Below are 18914 nucleotides of genomic sequence, written 5' to 3'. Positions count from 1 at the left end.
CGGAACACATAGAGCGGCGCCGTGACGTCACCGCCAGTCAGGACCTGTCATGGCGCTGTCCAGAGCGGTTGCCCTAGGGCTGAGAGCGGCTCATGGCGGGGCACAGGCGAGGCAGAAGTTACAGTCCGGCAGCAGTGAGTGGCGGAGGGCATGGGCACGGCCTCCATATGCATTGTATAACTGGTAACTGGTCAGCAGGCTATGGTGCCCTATGTGTCCTTCAAGGGCTGCCAGCTGCTGCAAGTGAATTATAAGAGAGCAGTGTTATATAGGAGATCAGTGAGTAACATCACCTGAGGAATAACAGAACACAGTGCTGGATATAGCTACCTATAGATCACTGAGCAGTCAGGCCCTTAAAGGGGCATTGTCACAAACTGTAGACCCACAGCTATGGCAGGATATGGGATCAATGTATGATAGAAGGGGGTCTGACTGGTGGGATAGCCACCAGTATGGAGATCCGGACACCTGAAACTCAGGTATCCATGTACAGTAAGATAGTGGGGCACTTTCCATCCAGCAATACTGCAGCGACCTAGAAGTGGGGTTCTTATAATCATTGGGAAGATCCCATTGGTCAGACCCCCATCAGTCAGACACTTGTCACCTATTGTATGTATGAGTGACAAGTGTTCTTTGTAGGAAAAAAAAATCCTTTAAATGGTCACTGTCTTTTTAAAAAAAAAAAAAAAAAAAGTGAAGAGAACTGCTGTGCACTTCCCCCTGCTGTATCTTGGGTGTGATCAGTAACTTTTGACATGTTTAATAACATATCAGACATGACTATAAATAACAGAAACACTTTAAGCAGCTTCTTAAACCTACAGAACATCCTTGGCATCTGCTTATTTAGTAACTGAGAGAATTCCGCTCTCTGTCTGTCTTTCTAACCTGTCACCTCTCATTACAGACTGTTTGTTACAGCGCTTTACCTCACCCTATAACCAAGCATTGAGAAACGCCAGTGGCGCCCCTAATGTCCCGTCCCCCGGTGGCGCCGCCTATGGGATATTGGTTGGATTCACTGCACTAGGAGGTGGAATATATGTAAGTATAAGCTAGGTGGATGATTTGCGCAATCACATCATAAGGCAATAGGTTTTATTAAAGTAAATGTACCGCTAGGTACACCACTTTTTTGTTTTTTACATAAAAGGACCGGCGATGGTGCAGGGATGCCGTTGCTGTGGTCGTTTTTTGAACCACAGCCTGGTTTCCGCACACGGTGCTGGTCTATTACCGAGCACTGGTCCGGCATGAAGCTCTGGAGACGGGCCGGCCTGCCCCCAGTGTGACGAACTCCCCTCTGTAATGCGGCTCCATTAGAATAAATGGAGCTGCGTCACAGAGGGGGGTGCTTCATGTTGGGCTGGTGCTCAGGAATAGACAAAAAGAACCACGTATAGCAGAGAGGCCATGCTTCTACAGAGATTCTGCTCCATCTGACGTGCAGAAAGCTATACCATATTGTTGGCTGTTCTGCAGTGAATAGAGGACTTGGATGACTGAGCATGTGTGTGACCACCAGCATTCAGCTCAGTAGGGACATAAACACTGCTATATACTTTGACCACCGTGGGGCACTATACTATATAAGTCAATGTCAAAATTCTTCATACAATCAATGATGAACACTATTTTTTACAATCTATACGAAGAGTATCATAATTAAAGCGGTGAGATTATTGGGGGGTCTGAACCTTTGTGCCCCCTGGGGATTTCTAGATCAACCCCCTGACTTTTTTTTTTTTAATGGATACGCTGGCTAGCGTCTGACTCGCAGCTCCATTTATTCTCTAAGGAGCCGTTGGAAAGAGTACAGTGCTGTGCTTAGTTCTGTCCGGTGGCTCCATAGAGAATAAATAGAGTTGTGGGTCAGGCTCAGACCTGCGGCTCCATTCAAAACAAATGGGCCGGGGCGCCAATCTCCCTCGGGGGGCACAGAGCCCTAATCAATAGTACATGTTCTATTCAATATACAGTAAATAAATGTGAAATGACGGGTATACGCCTCTAACTCTAAAAAAAAGAAAACTGAGTTTAGAACCTTTTCTGTTTGTTAAAAAGTTCTGTGTAGTTTTATCTAAAGAATTTCTGTCTTTTCTAGTTGTACAGAACGTTAAGCAGAGATAAAACACGATATAAGGAAAGGATTTTGACTATCCAGACCATTAAAGAGAACATAGGTTTGTATGTTTAACCTACAAATTAGTTTTATATTTGAATGGAAGCTGTTGTTATAAACCACTTCCTGTGTCAATTTGTACATATTTGTAAATCACTTTATTTACCATAAAATGGCTAATTACCCCAGTGAGCACGTTCTAATGTCTTGGCCCCTAGGTGTCTCGCTTCCATGCAGTCTGCTGTCCGCTTCCTGTTGTTAGGCTGCATCTGTCTCTAGTAATGATGAAACCAGGACAGATCACAAGAAGTTGGGGTGGGGTTTTGTTACTGCTGTGTGCAGGTGAGAGCCTGGACGGGTAAGTAGGGAAAAGGAAGTAACTGTGAACTACTGGCAAATTCTAGTTCTGGTCTGGGCCCTTGAGCAGCATGGGGGACTCTCAGGGGCTCAGTAACAGCAGTGGTAGCACTAACATCACGTTGCCACAACTATGAAGGGTTAATCCAACAAAACCACAGGATTTAAAAATCTTCTGAAACAATAGGTACATAGGTATAAGCAAAACTGCTGACAGCTCGAAATAGTCATCAGGAAGGCAAAGGCATCCATACCTGCTTTTTAATGTCCCGTCAGCCAGAAATGACAAAGGGGCGGGATCTACTGTTCTCTGAGCTGCCTGCCTCTCAGCTATGGTTGACAGCCTTAATGGCAAGTTAAAAAACTGCAAGAGCTATCAGTCATATCTGCTACATGGTGCCAGCGTGGCTATTGTGTGGAAAGCAGCGCATTAAAGATAAAGATCCCGCCTCTTTGACACTTCATGATCAAAAAGGAGTTTTCTCAGTCATGCAAGATTCCGAGACCACCCGCCTTTTGGGGGCTTGTAGAACATCCTATTGTTGTACAATACATATTGAATATGGCAATACATCTTTAGGCTGCGTTCACAATACGTATATTTCAGTCAGTATTGAAACCAAAACCAGGAGTGGATTGAAAACACAGAAAGGCTCTGTTCACACAATGGTGTAATTGATTGGATGGCCGGCATTTAATGGCAAATATTTGCTGTTATTTTAGAACAACGGCTGTTATATTGAAATAATGGCCGTTATTTACTGTTATATGGCGGCCATCCACTCAATTTCACTATTGTGTGGACAGATCCTTTCTGTGTTTTTAATCCACTCCTGGTTTTGGTTGCAATACTGACTGAAATATACGTAGTGTGAACGCAGCCTAAGATGTGTGGTTGTGTCGCTGTGTAGTTTATTTCCCTCTATATCATTTTATTGACTTAATTTTTTTGTTACTGCAGAGAAACAGGAGAGTCCTAGTAGCACAGGTAAGCAGTGTGTATGGGTATATATACACATTATATATAATTTTTTTTTTCATGTTTATATTTTTTGACACCTTATTAATTATTTCCTTTTGCTCCAATAGCGGAATCCAAAGAAGCTGCTGTTGAAAAGGAAGGTAAGACATAGGGCTATGGCATTTATCTGTCCTGGGTGTTGCATTTTACTATTTGCCTGTATTACATTTGTATGATTAACAACCTTTTTTTATTTATTATCAGAAAAGCAAACAGAGAAAGTTCCACCTCCCGCTGCTCTGCCATCCCATGTACCATTTCTCCTCATTGGTGGAGGTACCGCTTCATTTGCTGCTGCACGATCCATACGTGCAAGAGATCCAGGTGCAAAGGTGAGTGTGCTCAGACTTTTCAGCAAGTGTGTTATGTTTGGATATTTGCCTGAGTCTCTTGAAAAAAACTAAAACTTTTGACATGTCAACAGTTTTGATCAGTTAGGGTCTGAATGTTAAGACCTCAAGTAATTGCTAGAATGAGCTGTAAGAAGTGCGTTGTCTCTCCAGCTTTGTGCAGGTGACCAAGAGGGAATCCTAATCTAATTCTATGGGACCATCTTGTGTTGTGCAGAAAGAGAAGCCCTTATTCTAGCAGTGAGTGGGGGTCTGATGCCAACTGATCAAAACTTTTAAAGGGAACCATTCACCCCGTGGCCCCAGGCAGAAACTGACATACAGTGACATAAAGGTCGATATACTTACCACATCGCTCCCGGTCCCGTCCCGGATCCCGTTGTTGACACGGAGAAATCTCTGATTCTTCTTCTCGCGCCCATTATGGTAATGAGCGCCGCCGGGCCCGAAGTCCAGGCTTCTCCCCGCCTCCGACACTTGATTGACGCCGGGTCTTCTTCCTCCTCGTCTTCTTTCTTCTCGCCGGATCCCTGCGCGTGCGCGGATTGTCTCGAGCACGTATTCTGTTTACCGCGCAGGCGCAGAAGAGGTGACGAGACCATCGCAACGGCGCCTGCACGGGAATTCGTCAGTAGACTGAAGACGTCAATCAAGTTCCAGGAGGCGTGTATGGGCGTCGTCGAGAAGAGGACCTCATGAATAAGTTGGACTCGTCCGTCGTTTCCTATGGGCGTTGGACTCATCTCGGCTCATTACCATAATGGGCGCAAGAAGAAGATTCAGCGATTTCTCCGTGTCAACAACGGGATCCGGGACGGGACCGGGAGCGATGTGGTAAGTATATCGACCTTTATGTCACTGTATGTCAGTTTCTGCCTGGGGCCACGGGGTGAATGGTTCCCTTTAACATGTGTTTTTTTTTTATTTGTTTATTTTTTAACTCCTTAAGAACTGAGCCAATTTTTGTTTTTGCACTTTATTGTTTTCCTCCTCGTGTTTAAACGGCCATAGCACTTGCATTTTTCACCTACAGACCCATAGGAACCCTTATTTTTAACAATGCCAATTGTACTTTGCAATGACACACTTAATTGTAGACCCTGCTAAAGAACTCCTAAGAGCAATGCACTGATTGCTCATAGGAATTAATGCAATACATATGTACAGTATTGATCTATGTAATCGCCACTCCAGGTCCTGATTGTGTCGGATGAGTCGGACCTTCCTTATATGCGACCACCTCTTTCCAAAGAACTCTGGTTCTCAGATGATCCTAATGTTACAGAAACCCTGCGCTTTAAACAGTGGAATGGCAAAGAAAGGAGGTAAGGAGACTATATTATCTGGCACATGTGTATACAGTGCAGGTATAGACGGTTGTAGAGCGCTATATGATCGCTGTATAACCTCCTTCCTCTGCACAGCATCTTTTTCCAGCCACCCTCTTTCTATGTGGCCCCAGAGGAACTGATGTCTACAGAGCATGGAGGTGTTTCGGTTCTTACTGGGAAGAAGGTAAGGTCTATAGCTTTTAGAAAGGAAAACCATTAAAGGAGTTATCCAGCGCTACAAAAACATGGTCACTTTTCCACTTTTCTCCTCTCTTGTCTCCAGATTTGGGGGGGGGGGGGGGGTTTCAAACTCAGTTCCATTGAAGTAAATAAAGATTAATTGCAAACCATTCCTGAACTGGAGACGAGAGGGGGAAAAGTGGCCATGTTTTTTTAGCACTGGATAACCCCATTAATATTTAGAGGTACCAATAGATAGATGGATTACTTATTTATTGTTAGTCAGATGCCACACTGAAAGGGAACTAAATGTTAAAGTAAACTTAATCTACACTAGTCCTAGAGCTGACCATACCTATTCAGTCACCATCAGCCATACATTTGTGTGTCTGACAGCTATTTCTTCTGATTCCTCCTTACACACAAAAGTTCATGTGTTGTGAATGAGAAGTGAGCAGGTAAGCCAGGCAATAGATGGGGCAGTAAAAATCCAACATGCCCAATCGTCTTCTCCCCTGACTGTATCTGTCGGAGAAGTCGGGACGCCCCCATACACCTTACACAGTAAGCAGTTTCTTGTTTAGTTTTACTTCATGTCAGAAATTTGAGCTGCTAATATATAGATGTTCCTAGAGGCTGACAGAAGTCAAAATATCCTTGATTAAGTAGTGATAGTATAGGAGAGACTTTTTTTTGTGGGGGGGGAGGGGGGTTGGATACCATCATAGCCTTACTATCCACCCTGACATGAATGATAATAGAGATGAGCTGCCCTGATTTCTGACAGCTGAGATGTTTTCTTGTTTAGGTTATACATTTAGATGTACGAGAGAATAAGGTGAGACTGGATGATGGGACCCATATCTCCTATGAGAAGTGCTTGATCGCCACAGGTAATGTTCATGGTGTTCATCTGTCACTTTTGTGTTTTAGTGCATATTCACTTACAAGGGAAGGTGCCAGTGTGGGCTAAGTAGTAAGTTAGTTTCAAGGGAACCGATCAGCCCAATTGGGCTGTTATGGTTCCCAGGATCGCTGTATAAAGCTCCTGCAGCAGCCGCAGCTGCAGCAGGGGCTTTATATTGGGAAAAAAGAGTTTTATTCTCCGGTAGGTGACAGGCAAAGGCGGTCCATATCTAGTCACCGCACTTTGCCTGTCAGGGTTCTCCACAGGATGATTGATAGCTAAAGCTTTGGCTGTCCAGGCATGATGGGAGTTGTAGTTTTTCAACAGATGGAGAGTCACGGTTCCCTATCCCCGCAATAAAGGATGGTAAAACTGATTCTGCTGAAGAATCCATATCCCTTTCGTGTACAGTATAAAAAAACTGATTGCAACATATATGCTTTTTTTGCTATATACAATAGTTTTATCAACTGAAACGAGAAATAAGAGCATTGCTTGAAAGAGCTTAGACTCTACGAGAAATAGAACCAAGATAAAAAGGAAAACTGCTGTATACAGAAAAAAACTTTACTCTTGGTTTCTACTCCACACATAGAAAGTATATATTGCTTTAAAGTGGCTTTGTACCCACAACCTGACCCCCCCCCAACTGCTTGTACCTTCGGATAGCTGCTTTTAATCCAAGATCTGTCCTGGGGTCTATTCTGCAGGTGATAGTTATTGTCCTAAAAAATAAATTTTAAACTTGCAGCCCTGTGTCAAATTGGGGTGGCCTAGAGTGTCTGTGTGTGTGTGATCAAACATTGCACCGTCCCTCCTCCCCACCCTCCTCATCATTAGGAATGCCCTGGGCAGGATTTTTCCTATTCGTCACCTGTGTAAACACGGCACATGTATGTTCACACGAGTGATGAATAGGAAAAATACTGCCCAGGGCATTTCTAATGATGGAGAGGGTGGGGAGGAGGGATGGAGAGGCGGTGCAAGGCTTTAGCACACACACAGTAGGCCACGCCAGTTTGACACAGGGCTGCCGAACGGACCCCAGGACAGATCTTGGATTAAAAGCAGCTATCCGAAGGTACAAGTGTTTTTTGGGGGGGAGGTCAGATTGTGGGTACAGAGTCGCTTTAAAAGTTTAATAAAATGATAAAAGCAAAAAAATTTGGGTGATGTGACTAAATTCAGCAGATCCAGTAGATGCATCATGCTCTAACTGCTATGTAACTGCTAAAGATACACTGCACACAATTAACAAAAAAAATATATATATATGTATATATATAATCTCTACACATACATACATACAGACAGTATATGGATTTTACGGTTGGGTAGAGAAATGATCAAGGGAGATAAGTGACTGTGATTAAAGATCAATAATACATGGAGAGTAGAGTTGAAGGAACTTGGAGCAGGCTTGGGTCCAAACCTGAATGTGCTGCATTTGATGAGCGTTGTATCTGGCCCTAGGGAGTCCTGGAAAAATGGAAACAACCATAGGGCCACCTCCAATATATTGTCTGTCTTTCATTCTTCCAGGAGGAACACCTCGTAATCTATCTGCTATAGAACGGGCTAGTGAGGAGGTGAAGCAGAGGACCACGTTATTCAGACGGGTATGCGGTTCAATGTACTTATACACTAGCATGTAATGCATCTATCCTACCAGACTCTGACACATTGTGAAATGTCTCTCCCGGTAGGTATCTGATTTTCGCTCTCTGGATCGCCTCTCCTCCATGGTTGGCTCCATTACAATTATAGGGGGCGGCTTCCTGGGAAGTGAATTGGCTTGTGCCCTGGGAAAGAGAGGTGAGTTAGAAAGAAGATTTTGTGCTTTTTGGCGAATTGTCAGAAGTGATAGAAGATTTTACAGATGCTTAATATGTAATATATTTACAGCACAGAGGACAAATCTTGAGGTGATCCAGATGTTCCCTGAAAGTGGGAACATGGGCAAGGTTCTCCCAGGATATCTAAGTAATTGGACTACTGAAAAAGTTAAGAGAGGTGAGTTTCTACTGAATCTGATAGAATGCATGTACACCTAGTGATACAAAAGGGGAGACATATGTATCACTGGGAATAATGTGACCTTCAGTACTCCATGGCATATGCAGAATAATGCAACGTTTCAACCTAGATGAGGATCTTTATTAAGCATGCCCGATAAACACCCTCAATATAGGTTGAAATGTTGCAATATTTAAAACATTTGTTTAGTTAAACCCGGGTGGAACTCTCGTTGATCATTACATAGAGCCAGGAGAAGCACTTGGCTAAGCGCTTTACCACCTGTCTGATGCAGAATACAAAAAAGTAGCCCAGAAAACAGCACCTCAACGGGATTCCTTTGTTCACATTTTACTCCGCAACATTTTGGCGGAGTAAGATGTAGATAAAAGAATCACGTGTTTTCACTTGAGGTGCTGTCTTTTGAGCTATTTTTTTATATTGTGCTCTGATGGAGTGGTTTAATGAGGCGTGCACCCCATTGTAATTTTTTGTATCACAGCCAGTGCTGTTCAAGTGGAATACAGTGTTTATTGACCTATAATTCAGACCGTCCTGCAGCGATCAGATAATCAATGTCGGTCATCCAGACTGATCAAACTTTTCCACATGTCATTGGAACATGTCAAAAGCTTTATAGAGTGACAGTGCCTGCTGTGATATGGTGTCACTATAATTCTGCATCCACCATCCGAATAGGCAGGCGGGGACTATAAAGGAATCACTGCATCCATTAGGGATGACAGAAATATTAGTATTTATTAGCATCTAGTATTAGCAGAGGAAGTTACATAAAGATGGCGCTTCAGAGAATCAGACCAATCATGAGATTGACCAGTAGCCATGGCGGATGGTACATGGGTGCGCAGTGTAAGTTTCAGAATGTCAGCCAGGGAGAGGGCTTAGTTCCAAGATTACAAAGCTATAATCTCAATAGTAAATAATCAGGACACAATGTATTCTTCATTCAATCTTTTCTTTGTTAGTTTTTCTTATGCATTACAAAAATTTTCTTACAAAATAAAAATATAACAAAAAACGTCAACACAGTGCTCAGGAATCGGGAGATAAAGATGGTTACGCCAACATGCTGTCAGGCTCCATTCCTTCTTTGAGACTCTCACTCTCAGCAGAATGTTGGATAATGACGACTAAACGTGCCGCTACATTTCGGGGTCCACCCCCTTTCTCAAGCATAGTTGGATAGTGCACCCTTCACCAATTTATACTAGTAGATCATTTGCATATCATTTCACTATAAAAACAATCAGATACAAATGAGAAGTTTCACACTAATAGTGATGGCCACTATATATTACTTTCATATTGAATTATTCACCTTTGTTATAGTAATCACCACCAGGTTATAAAGTCCAAGTGGAAGCGACTTTGTGCAGGACTGAGTGCACACAGTGCGGATTAGGCACACATCTTATACTTTGTATTTACATAGCTATGATTACATGGTAACACATGATGAACTGAGAGAATGTCAAATTTTACTTGAAATTAAAAGAATGTTTTGATCATAATCTTTACATCATCGTGGCATTAAGATATTTTGGGATGTTTCTGGCTAATTTGATACATGTGGATCCTTCTGCAGGAGACATGTCAATAATTTATACTTATCTGTCCCGCTCCCCCCGCAGCTGCCGGATCTCGCCGTCCGTTCTCCGCTGCGGTCAGTGTTTTGGAATCCTCCGGTGACGTCCCGCTCCCTCTGGGGAGCATAGACCCTTTACTGTCTATGCTGACCAGCCATTTCCATGTCTGTATAGTATATACTGACGTGTCCCCCGCAGCTCCAGCAGGATCCATAAGTGTCAAATTATCCTGGACAAACCCCTCTAAAACCTCCACAAACCTCCATATTTCTTTTTTGTCTCCTATCTAGAGGGTGTAAATGTAATAACTGATGCTGTTGTCAAGTCTGTCACCTACGAAAAAGGGAAGCTTCATATTACTTTAAAGGATGGAAGACGGGTAATGGCCTTTGATTTTGATATAGAAAACATATTCTTCTACTTAAAAGGATTATCTGGGGAGCAGGAAAGGTCCTACCTGTTCAGCTCCTCTGTGTACCACTTTCTCCCTCTGGCCATCTGTGAAGTATACCTTTTGGGGCAGGTGCATGTGGTGAGCATTGTGTGCAGATGAAACAACACTGTCACCTGCCCTGAAAGGTATACTTCAGAGACTGCCAGTGGGGGGAAATGGGGCACCGGGGGGCGGAACAGAAACATTTTCTGCTTCCCAGATATTCCCTTTCAGTCCTAAATGACTGGGTGCTTTCTAGCGATCACGTACATGCAGGGAGACATTTATGAAGACTGGCATACTCGTGCGCTGGTCGTATGTTAGGCTCCGTCCCCAATTGTCCCGCTGGATTCACTAAGAGGCGTGCACTTCTTAGTGAATCTGGTAGGCGGTTGGGGTGGGGCCTAATTAATGGTAGATTTCTACCATGAATTATGCCTCCTCGCTGCCTGCCCATCAGGTGAACAGGGTATACAGCTGGCATATACCAGGGAGAAGGGCCAAATCTGTGCCCTCTCCCTGATGTACACCAGTGGCCCAGCCTTCATAAATGTTTGCCACAGTGTTTAAAAGCCTGATTTTATTTTCTTGGGCTATAAAAAAAAAAAAATTATACAATTTTTAATAGAAAAGTTTTTTGTTTTTGTTTTTTTGTTTTTCTTTTGTTTTTTTTGTTTCAGTATGTACAAAAAATTATTTTTTCTTCGAAATGTGCAACTTGACTCTAAAAGTATTACGGTTTTTTTTGTTGTTTGTAGAAAGTATAGTGTTAAAGTGTTCGCCACTGGGTGATATTTCTACTATGTTCATTGTAAAAGAGAGTAACAGTCTTTGTAACCAGTCTTCTCCTCTGGGTCCCCAGATGTCTCTTACTGACAAGTGTCTGACCTTCTCCTGCCAGATTGTCTTTAAAATGGCATGGGTTTAAAGCGTACCTGTCATGAAGTACACTGACCCAATCAGCATGAAATCCATTCAGCTCCTGGAAGTTCAGGTATCCATAGACATGACCACACCAGGTCAGTACTGTGCACATGCCCTTTTGCATCAGAATGGGGGCTGGGTACGGTACCAACCTGGCGTTGTCGGTGGATAGCCAAACTTCTGGCAGCTGAATGGATTTCACACCAATCAGGTCAGCGTACTTCTTGACAGGTACCCTTAAAGGCAAGACCACAGGTTTTACATGTGTGGTACATGGTTGTGAGCAGGTTAATAAACATGGTGCAAAATTCATTTGCCCTGTGTGTGATCAACCATCGAAGAAGCCCTAAAACCCATCATTGGCAGAGCACACATCTGCCTATATAAACAGGGATGTGCAGCCTACAGTGATGTAAATGCAGGGCTCTGATGGCCTACACTGGCTTTAATAGAGGTACATTGGGGATCCTCTGTGTGACCGCACGAATAGTATTTCAGACTTTAAAATACATGAAAAGGTGGCAGAATCACCAGTACTCCCAGCAGGTCTAATAGTACAAAACCATATAGTATGTGAACGTACATTTCAGAATGTTAATGTACTATATTCATGTACCTTCACTTTCACGTTTTATTTTTTGTAGGTTGAAACAGATCACATTGTGGCAGCTGTTGGTTTGGAACCAAACACAGAATTGGCAAAATCAGCTGGTTTGGAGCTAGATCGGGATTTTGGAGGGTATAGGGTTAACGCAGAGCTACAGGCGCGCAACAACGTGTGGGTGGTGAGTGTCACGTTCTTTTTATATCTCTGAATAGCATGTAGTGTTTATGTAACGCTAAGATGGGGTTTTACCATTGTGCGGCCTCACGGATGATGGTTTTTTTTTGTTAGTCTACAGATATGATGAATTTTCTTTCATAGTCTATTGTAATGTCTTCCTCTAATTGTTCCAATATGTTGAAACATATAGAACATGTATACACGACAATAAGTTTTCTTGTTATTTATAGCCCATAACCTTTGTGTTATTCTGTTATTAAACATCTCACCCTCCTCCTATGTGCTAAACTGCAGTTCTACATAAACGTAATATTTTCAGGCTACTCGAATCAGACAGACAAGACGTGACGGAATTAACCTCTTGGTGCTGCAGATAGTTTGGGCCTTAATGACCTGTCTGACTTTATGCAGTGATAACTCTGTGATGCTTTTAACTTGGTTTTATTAAAATGTTAGAAGGCATACAAATAACAATATGTACACAGTAAATTGAGTTGCTTTACGGCATAAAAGGCGTTGTAAACAAGTCAGTTGCATTTTTCCATTTACACAAGCTTTACTATACATACAGAACTACATCAATATAAAGGCCCAATTACACAGTATTACATATCTGTCAATAAATCCACTACGGGAGAAGGCAGAGACTTATCCCTCTAAGCGGGTAAGTCCTCGGGCACCAAAGTGGTAAGTAGGGAGTCGCACCACAGACACCACTCAGTGCTTAGTGTAACCCCTTTCTTGCCATTTATTTTCTGTTCACATAGTATCTTACAAATATCAGTAATGCCTTCTCGCCCCTTATGCCATCTATAGTAGTGTACTAATCACCCCCAGCACAGTGCCAGCCTGTTCAGTCCAGGGCACTCTCACCAGCACTATGTCATGGTATAGCAGAGAGGAGTAGGTACTGTGTCATCCTGTGATTGACAAGTTGACAAGATGTGAGTACTACCGGCTTTGTTCCCATCCCCTGAATTGGAGGGAATATGGAATAGCTGTGCACCATGGAGGGGACTCTTAGGGGTTCAGTTATAGAGAGTCGTAAAGTCACCTGTCACCACTCTAAAGGGTTATCTAACATAACTATGCATGTAAAAGAACGGATACAGTATAAACAGGACTTGGTTATATAAATTCTCAATTTTATAGGCATTAGGGGATTGTCGGATTTACAGCCTTTTCCTAATAGCTACAATGGCTTTAACAATATAGGTTTATCCTGCCATTAAGGCCAGTTTTATCAGGAGCTACAAAACAGCAGAACATTCCAGCACCATTACACAGCCACCTTTCCTTTTCTTGCTTTTGTTGGACACCACCTGATGTTTTTCTGCAATCTTTGCCAATATTAAATAAGTGCATACTGTGCTGACATGCAGCACTCCATTGTCGTAATCTTACTTGCCTGAGTGTGAACTGTTTAGAAGTCTATGTACACAGTGAGACCAATTCTAAATGTCTAGGTTCTCTAAATGAAATAGCAATCCTGGGTTAGCTTTTCCTCGGTTGTTCCTCCTGGAAATGTGTGACCAGTTGGGTGTTACAACCATTGTGCGGGCACTGTCAGTCTTGAATGGGCAGTTTCCAATTTGGTAGCTTATTCATCCATTGAAATTTTCAAGAGGAGTAACTGAGGAACAGTACAATGTCCTGGAAAACATGGATACAACCATAGACTGTATCCTAGGGCTGCATCCAACTTCTCTGGGCATAATATCTCCACTGGGCAAACTGAGCTACATGATGCAATGGGAACGTGATCTATCGGTATCTGTTCCACTCATGAATGGCAAGATATAGCTTTTCATACAGCTAAAATATCTACAAATGCAGCCCTAGTAGAACCCAATTATAAAATCCTCCTAAGATGGTACCTGGTTCCCGCACGTGTAGCTAAGGTGGTGCCGGAATAGCCCTCTTATTGTTTCAGGCATTGCAGAGCAGAAGGAATGATGTATCATACATGGTGGACTTGTTTGAAAGTTAAACGGTTCTGTAATAGGATTTTTAACATGTTATACTCATTGACCTAATGTAATGTACGAATGTCACCCACCTATGCTTTGCTAAATGTGAAGATTCCAGGTCTGCCGATAACCTCTCAAGGTTTGCCTCCTTCCTATTTTTGGCTGCCAAAATAGCCATTGCCACTTCAAGGAAAAAGGCGACGGTGCCAATAGACTTGGTTAAATCTAAACTACACTGGATAATGGTTAATGACCGACTCCATGCTATTCTTAATAATAAAGAAGAACTATTCCCCAAGGTTTGGCAGCCCTGGATGTCCTATTTAGATCCCACATCTACTGGAAGCAGGTTTATTTAGGTGGAGGAAGTCGTGAGGGTCTTCCGCGTCCCTTTTGCCTCTCCCTTTTTCTTGTGTCTCTCGTCTTGTGTTTGTCGGTGTGTGTGTGTGTGTGTGGATGCTCGATACATGTTCTGTGTTGGATCCATATTATTGTGTCTGCCAAGGGTGGAAGAGTCTTCCTCCCTTTATTTTGGTTCTGGGGTACCGTTAGACCTTAATGAGACTGTTAGATTATGTCTATTACGGGGCATGATGTGATTATTCTTGTTGACACTGTTATGGCTTCTGCCTGTTGTTGGCCTTATGTTAGGCCTTGTTGTTACGCCTATGTTAGGCTATTTGTATGCGTACTTATATAAAAAACTTCTAAGAAAACTCTTTGAAAACCAACTTCTCTGGGCAGCGCTCAGGCTCACCCAAGGTTTGCTCATCTCTAGTTACTACTACTGATTTATATACATTGATGTTTCTAGGTATGATTTACACATCTTGGGGGAGATTTATCAAGTGAATCTGGCTCAGTTGCCCCTAGCAACCAATCAGATTCCACTTTTTATTCCTCACAGACCCTTCGGAAAATGAAAGGTGGAATCTGATTGGTTGCTAGGGGCAACTGGGCCAGTTTCACTTCACACTATGCTTAATAAATCTCCCCCTCGTGTTTAGTTGTCTCTTTGCTTTTCATTAGGCAGGGGATGCCGCCTGCTTTTATGACATAAAGCTCGGCCGGAGGAGAGTGGAGCACCACGATCACGCTGTAGTTAGTGGACGTCTTGCGGGAGAAAACATGACGGGAGCAGCTAAACCTTACTGGCACCAGTCAATGTTCTGGTAATATTTCATGTGTAACATATCTGAGGCTAAGGAAAGTGTGTTCATGAGAAGATAAGTGGAGAACGTAGAGCTAAAGCCGGCAGCGGGAAACCACAGTGATGCGGCGTTTCTTGTTACTATCTTTGTTACTACGCTTTCTTATTAATGACTTTCGGGTGATCAAGATAAGTATTAGCGTCCGTTCTTCCATTATGTCATATTACAGGCAGTGATCTGGTGGAACATGTATTCAGGGGGCAGATTTAGTCTATAAATAAAATTTACAGTGTGATCAGGCTGTGTAATAGAGCCTTCATGTTAAATGAATCTGCGAGAAGAAATCGGCCAAAGATGACTTTAGTCTTGTAATAGTTGTTGTCCCATTTTCCAAATGTTTTGATTATGTAGAGAAGTCTGGAAAGAAATTTACAAGGCTAAATGAGGCGATGACCAATCGATTAGATTTAGTTTCAGTGAATTTTACTGTAAGTTCCACTCAACTGTAGTCTACACCACTATGTGAGTTGAAAAAAATAAAAAAATAATTTTATATATATATATATATATATATATATATATATATATATATATATATATATATATTATATAATAAAATCCAGCCTTGATATTTGTCACCATGCATTTCTCTTCAGGAGCGACCTGGGTCCTGAGATTGGTTATGAGGCCATTGGCATTGTTGACAGTACACTTATAACGGTTGGCGTGTTTGGCAAGGCAACTGAGAAAGACACCCCGAAAAGAGCAGCCGAGGAAAGCGGTAAGGAAGAGATAAAAAGGTTCAAATAATGAACATAGTTTTATAGAATCCAAGTAAAAAAAAAAAAAAAAAAAAAAGAAGAAAGCTAACCAATGGAAGTCACTTCCCATTAAAAGTTGGAAATAGCATATTAATGGCTTTTTTAAAAGCGAATGTACTACCAGGTACATTCGCTTTAGGCTGTCCCATGGATAGAACAGCGACGGTGCGGGAAAGCTGGTGCCGCGGTCCTTTTTTTGAACCACGGACCGGTTCCTGTGTACGGCGCTGTTCTATTCATGAGCAGCGGCTGGGAGTGAAGCACTGGAGGTGGGCAGGCCCCGCACCTCTATGATGCAGCTCCATTGATTCTAATGGAGCTGCATCGTAGAGGGGCGGGGGTTTCCTCCAACTGAAGGCAGGCCCGCCTCCGTACATACTTAATGGTACATTCGCTTTAAATCTCAGACTGCCCTCATCTTAGACAGATTGATTCCCATGCCCCCTTCCCTTACATAGACTGATCCCTATGTCCCCCTTTGTTCCCAGTATCTTATTTAGACCAATACCCTTACCTATGTCACACATTGCTTCCAATACCCCAGTTTTTTACAGATTGCTCCTGATTCCTCCCTGTTACACAGATTGCTCAATATCTCCCTTCACTTACACAAAATGCTCTCCAAAACTCCTTTGGCTACACAGACTCTCACAGAATCCTCCTCAAGGTCTCCACTCTCACACAGTCTGCTCCTTATGCTACCTTTATCATGAACTGCTCCACCCTCTAACTTATCCCTAAGCACCACCTACTTTCACATGTCATCCCAGTGGTTTATCATGTGACCACTTCTAGGTTCCACTGCCTGCATCAGGAAGCTGGATACTAGTGGTTCAGCTTCCTGTCTCCTCCATTCATATAACTATAGACATTAGAAAGAGAGCTACAGTGCAGTATAAAGAGAAAAGGACTTCATAAGAAAGAAAAAAATAAAATATATATTTCATATTCTCATGTATATTCAGAGCAATACTGCAAATCTCTGAAGTCTAAAATCATGGCAAATATATCCTGTGTATATTTATGTAAAAATTTGATCACATGATTGGAGTTGGTCACTTTGTGTGTGTTGTTTTTTCCGTTAACAAACTAGGTACAGGGATCCGCTCTGAGACTACTGATCATGGTGAGATACAACCAGCCAGTGACAGCCCGGATGTTACACCATCAGCGCCCGCTCCAGCACAACAGGGAGAGTCCTATGGGAAGGGAGTAGTGTTCTACCTTCGAGATAATGTGGTGGTAGGAATTGTGCTGTGGAACATCTTCAACCGCATGCCGATCGCACGCAAGGTAAGACATTTATTTATAGGTTATGAAAAAGATAGTAAGATTACAATATTTCTCATGATCTTTAGGTGTGTCAGCAGTCTGGCCCTGTGGGTTCCTGGGAATACCCCTCTAAAGGGGTACTCTAGAGAAAGCTTTTTCCTTCACATCAGCTGGTTTCAGAAAGTTATGTAGATTTGTAATTTACTGCTATTCAAAAATCTTAAGTCTTTCAGCACTTATCAGCTGCTTTATTTCCTGCAGGAAGTGGTGTACTCTCTTTCCAGTCTGACACAGTGCTCTCTGCTGCCACATCTGTCCGAGACAGGAACTGTCCAGAGCAGTAGCAAATCCCCATAAAAAACCTCTCCTGCTCTGGACAGTTCCTGTCTCAGACAGAGATGGTAGCAGAGAGCACTGTGTCAGACTGAAAATAATACATTACTTCCTGCAGGACATTCAGCAGCTGAAAAGGGTGATAACATGCTGATTGGACTGGCACTAATCACTAAAACAGGGTCAAGATTAGACCTATACACATACACCACTAGATCGTCGACCATCTATCATTGACTTCTTATCTGTCTGATTTACTCCACAGATAATAAAGGACGGAGAGGAGCACGCAGACCTGAGTGAGGTGGCCAAGCTCTTTAACATCCATGATGAGTAAATGGTTCAATGAATGTTAATTTATAAATAATGAAAAGCACTTAATGGAAATAATTGGCTCTTTGGACTTAAATTTCAATCCGGTCGTGTCATCGGAATCGGTCCTGACGTCTGTAGAAAATCGAGATAAGCCATTGTGACCTTGGAAGGAGTAAATCTGCTCAGGTGCAATACAAGAATAAAGCGGCACATACTGTAGGTGTACATGTTCTGTAAGGTTCAACGTCTGTGGCTTAAGTTAAGAAATTTGGAAACGTTCTTGTTGAGGACTGTATAAAATCTTGATCATTTGTAATAAATGTTTTGGAAAATATCAGCAGGATGGTGTCCAGTTTCTTTAGCAAGAGTAAAATTGTAGGGTATCTTACTTGTTTAGCCTTTTCTGAGGACTTACCATTAAAACATTTATCTGTAACCTTTGATAACCTCATCTGGTTACTTCTAGAACAGCACCACCCATGTCCTTAGTTTTTAGGTGGTATTGCAGCTCAGTTCCATTGAATTGAATGGAGCTGAGTTGTAATACAACACACAACCTGAGGACTGGAGTGGTGCTGTTCAACAGATTTCCCATTCTCAGTCAGTGTTAACGCCACACTGGGTACCCTCACAACAAACTGAACCAGTATAAGTATGCCGAGTGAATGGCAATAACTCTCTCCGTACTTACAAAGAACAGTTACTAGAAGAATCAAGGGGGAGAACTGGGTAGAAAAATTGGCTGAAGAAAGGATACAAAAAAAAAAAAAAAAAAAAAAGGAAGATGGGAAAACAGTTAGTACTACACAATAGTAAGTACAGTTCAAAATCACTCAATTGCCTCAGGTAGGCGACTAAAATACCCCGAGATTATTTGAAACCACCGGTTTTTGGTACATTGTGGTTTAATGAAATTGCTCCACCACCCTGCAAACTGCTTTTTGTGTCCTTTGCTTTCTCTCTCTCCCTCCACCCTGTGGGAGCTGCCCTCCAAGGTTTCTCTCCCTTTGTCCA

At 42.5% G+C, this 18914-nt stretch overlaps 1 protein-coding gene across 1 annotated transcript; it reads left to right on the top strand.

The window, feature by feature from the left end:
- Positions 1 to 5: 5 nt before the first annotated feature.
- AIFM1 (apoptosis inducing factor mitochondria associated 1) lies at positions 6 to 18234 on the top strand. The gene is made up of 18 exons (XM_069986128.1): positions 6 to 134; positions 914 to 1050; positions 2111 to 2189; positions 3447 to 3473; positions 3575 to 3607; positions 3711 to 3838; positions 5051 to 5181; positions 5281 to 5371; positions 6176 to 6260; positions 7817 to 7893; positions 7981 to 8089; positions 8180 to 8287; positions 10188 to 10276; positions 11899 to 12039; positions 15038 to 15180; positions 15816 to 15940; positions 17074 to 17273; positions 17851 to 18234. The coding sequence occupies exons 1-18, from the start codon at positions 50 to 52 to the stop codon at positions 17920 to 17922; spliced, it is 1860 nt and encodes a 619-aa protein (XP_069842229.1). The 5' UTR covers positions 6 to 49; the 3' UTR covers positions 17923 to 18234.
- The last annotated feature ends 680 nt before the right edge of the window (positions 18235 to 18914 follow it).

The sequence above is a fragment of the Dendropsophus ebraccatus genome, chromosome 10 (genome assembly GCF_027789765.1).
Source record: "Dendropsophus ebraccatus isolate aDenEbr1 chromosome 10, aDenEbr1.pat, whole genome shotgun sequence".
NCBI lineage: Eukaryota > Metazoa > Chordata > Amphibia > Anura > Hylidae > Dendropsophus > Dendropsophus ebraccatus.
This window is presented reverse-complemented; position numbering and strand designations above follow the sequence as displayed.